The sequence below is a fragment of the Athene noctua genome, chromosome 2 (genome assembly GCF_965140245.1).
Source record: "Athene noctua chromosome 2, bAthNoc1.hap1.1, whole genome shotgun sequence".
Classification (NCBI taxonomy): domain Eukaryota; kingdom Metazoa; phylum Chordata; class Aves; order Strigiformes; family Strigidae; genus Athene; species Athene noctua.
In genome coordinates, this window is record NC_134038.1 from 140,172,246 (window position 1) to 140,182,458 (window position 10,213).

General features: G+C 47.0%; 1 protein-coding gene across 1 annotated transcript; it reads right to left on the reverse strand.

Moving 5' to 3' along the window:
• Positions 1-5,292: 5,292 nt before the first annotated feature.
• HOXA11 (homeobox A11) lies at positions 5,293-7,708 on the reverse strand. The gene is made up of 2 exons (XM_074898078.1): positions 7,045-7,708; positions 5,293-5,525 (listed from the first exon to the last, which is right to left on the reverse strand). Exons 1-2 carry the CDS (start codon positions 7,706-7,708, stop codon positions 5,293-5,295), a joined length of 897 nt encoding a protein of 298 aa, XP_074754179.1.
• Positions 7,709-10,213: the final 2,505 nt, after the last annotated feature.

Consider the following 10,213-nt stretch of genomic DNA (forward strand, 5'->3'; position numbering starts at 1 on the left):
GTATTAAGCATTTGAAACTGTATCCCTTCTCCCCTTTTTGTAGCTGTCTTTCCTTTAAATAAGATCTGGATGCATATACAAATAGCTTTTTTGGTTGCGGTATAGCTTGGCTCTCAGACACACACGTTGGCCTGAAGTTTCGATTTCAGAGCATTTAATGAAAAGATTGTGACAAAAAAAAAAAAAAAAGAAAAAAAAAAGGCAACAAAACAGAAACCCAAAGAGCTTATGAAAAAGCCTCCCAGGGGTTTGGATGTGGTATGTGAGCTGAAGTTGAGTACACGATTAATTAAACACAGTGTAGACACTGAGTTGGCTTCGCCTCTTCCCTACAAAACATGCAAACCCAAATCATGTGAAATAATAAACAGTTATTGTAAGAAATAAGCTTGTTTTTTTTAAATATTATCCTATGACCGCGGCCGTCAGTAAACAATTCGTAACCAGAGGGCGCTTTAACTGCTGCTGGGGTCCCTTTGATTTATTCAGCCGAGTATTGAATGGGGCAGGGAAACAACAAGGGGAAAAATAAATATTTGATCAAATATGCTGAGTTTAACTTGACTGGTGTAAAATGAAATGTTGCAAAGGGACCCTCAGATTGCCCTGCTCCTTCCCGAGACGTGGCTTCTCACGTCTTGGCGTTGCCGGGGGGAGGTCAAAAGAGATCAACATCCCCGAGCTTTTAATGGAGCATCTTTGATGAAATCGATAGGTTCCGATAGTCATCTAAAAACTGTTCTCTGCCGACTGAGCGTGTGCTTTTAACTACACTTGCAACGGTTCCCTGGACGCACAATATTAAAGGGCAATTTCTTAAGAAATGCTGCAGGCAAGTTGTTATTACTTTACATACGAGAACAAGGACAAAATTATCCTTTTTTTCTTTTTTTTTGGGGGGGGGCGTGGTGGGGGGAAGGGGGGAAAGATATTTGAAAATTGTATATGCTCTCTTAACAAGCACGTGGATTAAAATATGTAGCCCAACAAGTATCCCCCCCCCCCCCCCTAGAATACCACCTTTCCTCCCGCCCTTCTCAAATGGAGACATAACAAAAACATGTGAAACTTTTATGGGCGAGAAAAGTAACCTGGAGTTAGGGATACTCGTAGCGAGGATAGAGTTTCAAAGCTACAACCCAGAGCAGCTCTGAGCACATGAGAATGTGGTACTATTGTTTGTTTACAGCACATGTGCTGGTTTAGAAAGATAGATACATAAATAGACAAATAGATATGGGAGAGAGACAGAGAGGAAGAAACTCAAATCTGCTCTTACATGAACATTGACTTAATATGCAATCACATGAGTAGTTTTTAGCATAAGTGTGTCAAAGCTTGTTTACCACAATCTGTGTCCAGCTGCAAGGAAGCAGACTACCCTTTAAAGTTACCAAACGACCCTAACTAAACTACAGTTCAAGTCCAATAAGATCGTCAGAATTGTCTGTCATTTGCAGTCTATGTTGCCATAGATCTATTTGATTGAAGACACCTACTGTTCCACACATAAATGTCAAGTTTCATAATATTTCCAGTGCTACAATTTTTTTATAACTGGAAGAAAGCTACAAGTTACTCTGAAAAAATATTTCCAGATAACGTGGCTTTTCCACGCGGCTGGCCAAAACTTTACGAAGAGAAAATAAAAGGTCAACTGCAACTTAGAAAGTTCCTTCTATATTATTTCACATCGCGATCACCAACGTTTTTTGCATCGCTTCCCCTCCCTACGGTTCTTTTCCGCGGGGCTCGGTGGTCGGGGCAGGGGCCACCCCACTTCCCGAGGTACCGCTCCGATCACCGCACGCTCCTCGCCCCTCTCCACGCAGGCTAGATGTAGAAAACACTTACCTTCGCGCATTTCCTAATTTTTTTGGAAACTTTAACTCCGCCGAGAAGCCCCAGCTTCCCCCCCACGCCATCCCGAGCGGCTTTTTGCATCGCGGAGCCCGGTAAGTGCAATAATTACCCGTGCGGCTCCAGGGATGCAAAATGAACAAAGGCCAAGAGATTTTTTTTTTTCTTTTTTTTTTTTTTTTTTCCAGAGCTGCTCCCCTCGCCCCGGGCGGCTTTGACATTGATCTGAAGATCGCCATCTTGTGGCAAAGCAGCCCCCAAACCGCCGCCGCCCGCCCGCCCGCCGTCCTGCCGCGGGGCCCCGCGGCAGGACGGCGGGCGGGCGGGCGGGCGGCGGCGGCGGCGGAGGGCAGGGGCCGTTCACCTCCCGGTGCAGAAACCGCCACTGCCTTTATAGGGCTGCATTTCGTCCCGGCGAGCGGACGAGCCACTGCCGCTTTTTATGGCCACATTGTCACAGCAACAGAGAGGATGCGATTTTATTGGGCTAGGAAATCAAAACCCCGAGCAGAGAAACTCCGTGGTTTAACTGTCTCTGGGATTGGCTATGAATGCCAGTTAATTTTTAACCAGGAAAGGAAGCTTGCTGGCTGAACTTTCATTGCCATTCAGCTCTCCAGCCGTCCCTCTGTCCCTCTCCCACTGCCCGTCCATCTGTCCTTCTCCTTTCAACCAGCGATCCCCCTTGCATACTAGACAAACAAACAAACAAGCAGAGTCCCCTTTTTCCCCCCTCACTTTTTAACATTTCCTTTGGATAGAGGTTGTCTGGCTGGGTGGCAGTTGTCAACAAAGGCCCAAAGTCAGTAAGTCCTTCACCTCAAGGTTATGGGTGATGTCCAAGCAATACAGAAGTTCAAAGCCAGTAAACAATGCGAAAACAGACTGTACTTTCTTTTCCTGGTGAGGATTTGGGTCAACATGAAAGATTCAAACATTCTTCTCAAAACACATATCTGTCTCAGCTATTGTTTGGGGTTTGGGGTTTTCTTTCCCCCCTCCTAACTTGCTCCCTCCAGCCCTCCTCCCCCTCACCCCCCCACCTCCCCACCCCCGCCTGCCTCAGTCCACCCCCTCCCTGCCTTGGAGATCAAGGACAATTTCAAACAGTCCATTTCCACCACACTACCATGCAGATATTTTTTTTTTCTTTCCCAAACACAACAATTTTCTTAGGGCTCTCACACTTCTGGCCACATCCATCGGCTGGCTTGGACCTCGCCTTTGGTGCTGGGCTTATAAAATCTGCCCCAGACACTACCAACACAGCTACCAACATTTTTCGAGCAGTTCTCCTGGACACATGTGGTGGGGAGCAAACAGCAATGTCACATCAAACCCCCAAGCATAGGACCTTGCCCTGCCGGGGTTGGCAGGAGAAGGAAAAGGCCTAACACAAGTTAGCTAGGAGCATACTTCATTTTCCTGTTCCTCTGACCCGCTGAAACGATGCTTGAACAAGCCTGGGTTCACTTGTTAACTCCAGCACAGAAGATTTAACGGTGAAGTTCACAAAAGAAGAATAATTCTCCCCAAATGACTGAACAAGGTCATGAGGAATTTTGGTCCCAGAGTTACACCGGATAAAAAGAACATGCAGTAACGTAACACCAGAGTAAAAATATAAAGTTTCCATTTTTTTATTTTCCTTGTGCGCTGTTCCACTGTATACATGCAACCAAATACTTTCGCATATTAAAAGAAAACTGTATATACATATAGATGATACATATAGAAAACAGTGATGTCATATAAAGATATTGCATTTTGTGAACCGTGTCAAAGAAATTACATCCATTTGGCAAAATTATTAATCAAAAAACATTCTTATCACCACTTTGTTGCACATGTAAAGAAATCCCACACCCTTTAGCCCCAAAGGAACAAAAAAAAAAAACCAACCCCAAGGGAAAAAAAAAAAGGCATTCGAACGTAATAGGTCATGGGTTCTTTTTTATTATTTACAAGTCTGTAAAACACCGTTCCTGTATGAAATATACATTCAGATATTCTCAACAGCAAATTACCTTAACGATAGAACACCGTATCCTTTGTAAACTGATATAGAATTTTAAATATTTTCCTTTTTTTCTCTTTTCTTTTTTAAATTGCATTTTTTTTCACGCTTTGGTTCCTGCAGGGAAATATATATATTTATAGATATTTAAAATAACTCCGAACGACTCTCCATTCTTTGCATACGTCGACTGGGCGACAAAGTAGAGCTCGTGACATTTAAAGTAGACAACAACAAAATTACCATATTTACATTGTCTGGCTTCTGTTTCAACTCCCCACTAGTCACCTTTAAACGAACATGCGATCGAGTTATTTTAATGATCCAATGTTAGTGCATTGCACAATTCCAAGTTTTAATTAAGTGTTGTGTGGTATTTGCTAAACTGTCGTTCTCCACAGGTATTTCCTGAAGAAAGTTTGTGAGCCAGAAGCCAGAAGGTTAGTTTCCTTTATGGAGCTGTTTCTTTTAAAACGCTGAAATTCACACTCTTTTTGCCGTTTTATTTTTAATATTTAAATATGATTTGTCTCCGAAAAGATGGCAACACGTAGTCAGTTGTCATAAATAAAGCGAGAGCTAATTAAAATTTGCTAAATCTTTTTTTTTTTTTTCCTTCAGTGATTGTTTCTTTACGATATATGGCGAATTTATACCTGATTTTTTTTTAAAGTAAATAATTAAGTCTTTCATTTAGTTCTCTTTCTTCCCCCTACCCCCTCCCTCCCCACACCCCCAAAGGAAACACTATTATAACCATCACTACATCCATATTACAACTGCTCGCGGTTGGCCTCATGAAGGTGTAGGCATGTCATCCCCCGCTCCCTTGAATTGTCCGCGTTTGCGTGACACCCCCATCCCACCCCCCTTAAATTCTCCTTTCAAACCCACGGGCAAGAGAGCACTGCCTCCAGCCTAGACATTTTCTGCTAAGGAAGGACAAAAGATTATTCCTTAGAGTTTATCTGTCTTCTGCAGTGGTCCTGGTCGGGCGAGCTGGACCTGGCAGCATCCAGCCAGCTGTTCCGCAGCAGCGCAGGGGCGAGGGAGGGCAAGGGGTGGGCGAGTCCGGGGACGGAGGGGTGCCGTCCCCGCCTGTGCCTGCCGAAAGCGGCAGCAGGGAGAGCCGCAGTGCCTGCAAAGGTAAGAGGTATGGATTTTGCACTCAGAGGTGACGTGCACGTTTAGAAATGGATGCCATGTGTGTCAAAATCAAATCGATTCCAGTTGATATGTAAATAGATATATAAAAATTCATCACCGAAGTTCCAGAGTAGATTTACATGTATGTAAAACCTTGGATTCTTCTAGTCCCGTCAGATACACACCTCCTTCCTCCACGTAACCCCGTGGCTTGACCTTGTCAAGGGCGAAATCTGAATTTAATCTCGTCTTGAAAAACGCTATGAGTTTTAAAGTAGTGGATTAGCTGAGTAATATTGTAATCGGTCCCTGTTAATTTTTTTTTCTTTCATTCTTCTGTTCTGAAACCATATTTTCACTTGGCGGTCGGTCAGATTGAGCATTCGGGAGAGCTGGAGGCGTTTCTCTTTGTTTATGTAGACACTGAAGAAGAATTCCCTTTCTAACTCTCTGATCTGATATTTGGTGTATGGGCATCTCTTTTTACGGGTACGTTGTCCACCTGTGGAGTGAAAAAAGGCAGAAGCGTTTGAGACCCGGCGGTGGCCGGCGGCGGGGGCTGAGGAGGGGGGTGGGGGGCACACTCAGGCAAAACACATTAATATGGAAAAGACGCGTTTTGCCCGCTCCGGGGCCGGTGTTGGCAGGTCCGAGGCTGGGAGCCAGCCCTCCCCCTTGGCGGCTGCGGGCAGCCTGGGACCGGGACCCTCCGAGACCCTCCGGGACCCGCCGCGCGGCGGCCCGGGGCGACAGGGAGGGCGAAACTCCCGCCGAGCCGCGGGGAGCCGGCCTCGCTGCCTCCGCGGGGAGGGCGGCCGGAGGAAGGAGGAGGAGGAGGTGGTGGTGGCGGTGGTGGTGGCGGGGGGTTCCTGCGGATTTCACGAGCCGGAGGAAACCCTTTGTAGGCGGCTCCGCCGGGCGCCAGGCACACGGAGCTGCCCCGGGAGCGGCCATCACCTGGCTGCCGGCAGCAGGCAGCGCGGGGTCGGGCAGGGGGACCCACGCCCAGCGCTCCCCGAGCCCCTTCCCGCCCCAAGCTCGCCCTCCTCCCCTAGACTAATGCCGGCTCTGCGTCCCCAGCGGAGGAAAAGCCCCTGAGCCCTCGGCTAAGGCGCCTCATTCTCCCCCAGCCGGCTATTTTCAAGACCGCTCTCCACCGCATCGAGGTATTCTCCTCCCGATTAGCCATTACGGTTTTAAAGTTCATTAAGCAGAATATAAAAGGTTTCAAGGTTCAGGAGCTCTTTACATTAAACGTAGCTGCTATCCCTTTAAAAACTTCCTTTTCTGGTACAGTTCATTGTCGAGGTATTTTTCCCCCGAGCCGTATACTAGCTTTGCCTTTTAAAAAGCCCACATAAAAAAATCAGACTTTGACAGATTGAATAACAATTGTAAGTAACAAACTGTTGGACAGAAGGCAACACGTAATTGCCACAGTGCCTTAGTAAAATGGCTTCCTTTAGACAAAAAGGCCAGCTTTAGGTTAATTTGTTTCTTTTAATATATTGCTACAGTTCAGGCGGCTACTTTATCTGTTAAACGCTATTCTAGTACAATCGTTAAAACGGTGAAGGCTTTGAATTCGGCTCCTAACTAGACTTCTGGTGCAACACATGGCTTTTATAAAATCACTGGATTACATTGATATCAAAGGAGTCAGGATCTCCTTTTTTTGCCGAATTTACAGGCACCGAACGTACGTTATTATATTTTCGAGAGTTGACCACAGAGCTCTTTTTTATTATTATTTAAAAGGGGGGGGGGGGGGGAAAAAAAAAGAGGAAGGAGAAAGAAAAATTTTTTTTAAGGCATCCATTGCCCGGTGGGTATTTCACGGCCAATTTCAGCACTAAACACGTGATCTCGCCTTTTATAACAAAGTTTTGTTGGGGGAAATCTAAAGGCCCTTCATAAACCTTATATGCTTATAAAACAGCATATAAAAATTTAACAGCGGCGGTGCGCTAGATTTCAAGCTGCCTTTCCTAAAAGCGCTCGGGCGCTGCCTTTATACGTACTGGAGCTGCCGGATTTCTCCTCATTGTTGCCGGAAGATGACTCGGGGCTGCTGCTGCTCTCCGGCCGCCTCCGCCTCTCCTTCTCCGCCGCCGCCGCCGCCGCCCTGCCGCAGCCGCCCTCCGAACTTGAAGTTGCCGCCGCCGCCGCCCCGGCGGCCGCGGGTGCCTTCTCGCCACTCTTGTCTACGGGGTAGTCCGCCGAGGCCAGGTTTTCCGCCGTGCCATAAGCCGTCTCGAAAAACTGGTCGAAAGCCTGGGGTAGGACCCCGTTCCTGCCCACCGTGCTATAGAAATTGGAGGAGACGGTGGTGCTGGGGTGGTAGACGTTCGCTGTGTTTTTGCCGAACATCTCGCCCATGCTAGCAGTGTTGGTGGCAGGCAGGCAGTCTCTGTGCATGATCTCCTCTGCGGAGTAGCAGTGGGGCAGATTGTTCCTGGGGTGCCATTTACTGGAGGGATCAATGGCATATTCCCTGAAGGTAACTTCTCTCACAGGTTGGACCTGGGGTAGGTTGGAGGAGTAGGAGTATGTCATAGGGCGAGAAGACGGGGTCTGGGGCAAAAAAGAAGGGAGGCTGGAAAAATCAGGACCCGAGACGTAGTAAGTACAACTTGGCAAATACATGTTAGAGGAACAAGGAACACGCTCATCAAAATCCATCATTAGGGCTACCTCGGCTTCTCCGCATTAGCTGAGCTTAACATGATTCTCTAACGCAGCTGCCTCTTTGAAGCAGATCCGTGAAGTAAGAGATGGGGAGACGTAAGCTGACGTGGAAAGCTCTCCCCGGCGGCGGCAGGGAGGTGCGGTCACGTGGCCCGACGTTGACATTGACGAGCGGCGGGTCCGGGCCCCGCTCCCTTTGTGGCCATCGCGGGGGGAAGCAACAGCTCGTCGCCAGCGCCTAAGGGCGAGCCGAGCGCAGGTTGCCCGGGGGGGTGGCCCTGGGGGACACAAAGCCGCCTGGCCCCTGCCCCCAGACTTAGCCGCCCGGCCCATGGCACCCACTGGCTCTGGAGTAGAGAGGCTTAGCAATCCCCCCCGGGGTTCGGTGAGACCTTTCTGTTTGTTTGGGGGCTTGCTGGGGCGTTCGGCGGCTCTCCTCCGAGAAGGAGGGCACAGGAGAGGCGCAGGCACGGTTTCTTCTGGAAAGCGGCTTCCGAGCAGGAAACGCTCCCGAAGAAACCGACTGGGGGCTTTTTCTCCCTCTTTTTTTTTTTTTTTTTCCCTTCCCTCCACTTTGTTTTGGTTCGGTATGGGCTTCCACCCCCCTCTCCCCGAAAAAAAGAAAAAAGAAAAGAAAGCCCTCGCCCCGCAGGGTTTTTCTGGAAACGTTACTAGGAAGAATGTGCCAGGGTCAAGTCTGTACTGATTTTCATGGTGAATAGATTACATGCTTGCATTCATGTTCACTTCCGAAGCGCTTAGTGTCTTCCTTCCCTTACTTACATATTAACCTCAAATACCCCGCGCGGCTTCAGCCGGGCTTTACTGGAGGTAGTTAACAATGTCGGGGTGCCAGGACAAAGATTCTCCCTCCTCACCCCCTCCAAACCGTCCCTTCCCTCATTCGCGTCGCCAGAGAGCCCTTGAAATTGCAGACCACGGAGCAAAAGAGTGTTTGCTGATCTCTCCGCCTCAACGCTGCCGCTAAATACTTGGAAAAACAGTGGATGTTGGGCTACCCCGGCTTGACAAATACTCCGAGTTTAATTGCCAGAAGCCTAGTTAAAATTATTTGACATACTGTTAACCCCTAGGAACAAACTTGCCGTACCGAGATACTTTCCTTTTTGCCTCGTACGTCGCTGAAGGCTGAGACCCAGGGAGACCTGTTTTAAAAACGTGGTTAAACTTTTACTATTGTTGCATGAAAGGGATGATATAGAAAGCGGATTGTTCAGGGCAGAGACTAAAAAGTACTTCTCTGCCAATAAAAATGCACACCCCACCGAAAGAGCAGAGCCAAAGAAAACAGAGAAATACGCCAAAGAATACAGCACCTTTTGAGGCACGGACATCCCTAGGCTCTCGGAAAAAATATTTTTTTGCTATTCTGATGCTCGATTTCAGGAAAGAAATATTTGGGTTCCGGCTGGATTTCATCAAAATAGAAAAACAGAACGGCACAAGGCTATTGTGAAGTCGGTGCTCTTAGGAAATTAGACGTAGTTCAAGATCCATGCCCCCGTGGACTTTGGAGGCTAATGGAAGGGAAACGAAAATGTTAGGGAAAGAATATTTGGATTTTCCACCCTCTTCCTCTGCAGTACTGTGGAAGTATTTATATATCCGGAGAAAGTTCTCTAGTAAATTCTGGAGATCTTCGGTATTTAAATGTCAACATCGATTTGTTTATTTATTGCTTAGCTTATCGTAACTGACTCAATAACAAATCTAATCATGTTGTGCACGGAGAAAATATTCTCATTATGTATTTTCCCTACATTATAGTTAACTATTGCGTTTGAATTCAAGCTGTAAATTCAATATTATCAAGTAATTACTTTGTAGTGGAGTAAACTAATTTATTAGCATTAATGTTTATATGCCTTTTTCTTATTTTACAAGGGTTACCGTTCACAAATCAAATGCTCTGGACGTATCCCTGTAATGAACTCTTTATTTTGGTTTGCTGCAAGAACTTCTCATGCTCACTACATGTCTGCGAGCTGAACTTGAAATTAATGAATTAATCTTCCAGCTTGACATATTTGCTGGAAAGTGGATGGAAAGAGATTGCATGTCGTCAAAACCGCTAGCAGAAGACTGCAGTGCCGTTTAGGGATTGTAAAAGGGTTTGGGGGTTTTCTCTCTCTCTCCCTCTCTTTTTCTTTTCTTTTATTTCTTTTTTTTTTTTTTTTTTTTGGACTTGGGGTGGGGGGTGCGACAGCTCTGGTTGGCTTTTTCCTGAACGCTATACTTTTGCTTCCATTTCCTTCCCCCTCTTGCTTTTGCGGGGGCTGGGGGGTGGGGTTGGGGGGTCGGAAGCCCTCTTTTGGTATCCGAGCACTGTTTATTTTCCCTGTGTCCCCCCACCCTTCAATTCCGTCGATTAAAAACCTCTCCCCACACCCTGCACGCATGTAGACACCCCTCCCTTCAAACAAAAAGGAATGTATAAGGATTTCAGTGACTTTGAGATAACAAAGGCGCCACCATTGCAGA

Bases quoted from the DNA above. Each gene is read 5' to 3' on its own strand.
- HOXA11 (XM_074898078.1), bottom strand. From the start codon at position 7,708: ATGATGGATTTTGATGAGCGTGTTCCTTGTTCCTCTAACATGTATTTG. The intron at 5,526-7,044 runs GTACGTATAAAG...TTCACTCCACAG, and splicing joins GGAGAAATCCGGCAGCTCCA to GTGGACAACGTACCCGTAAA.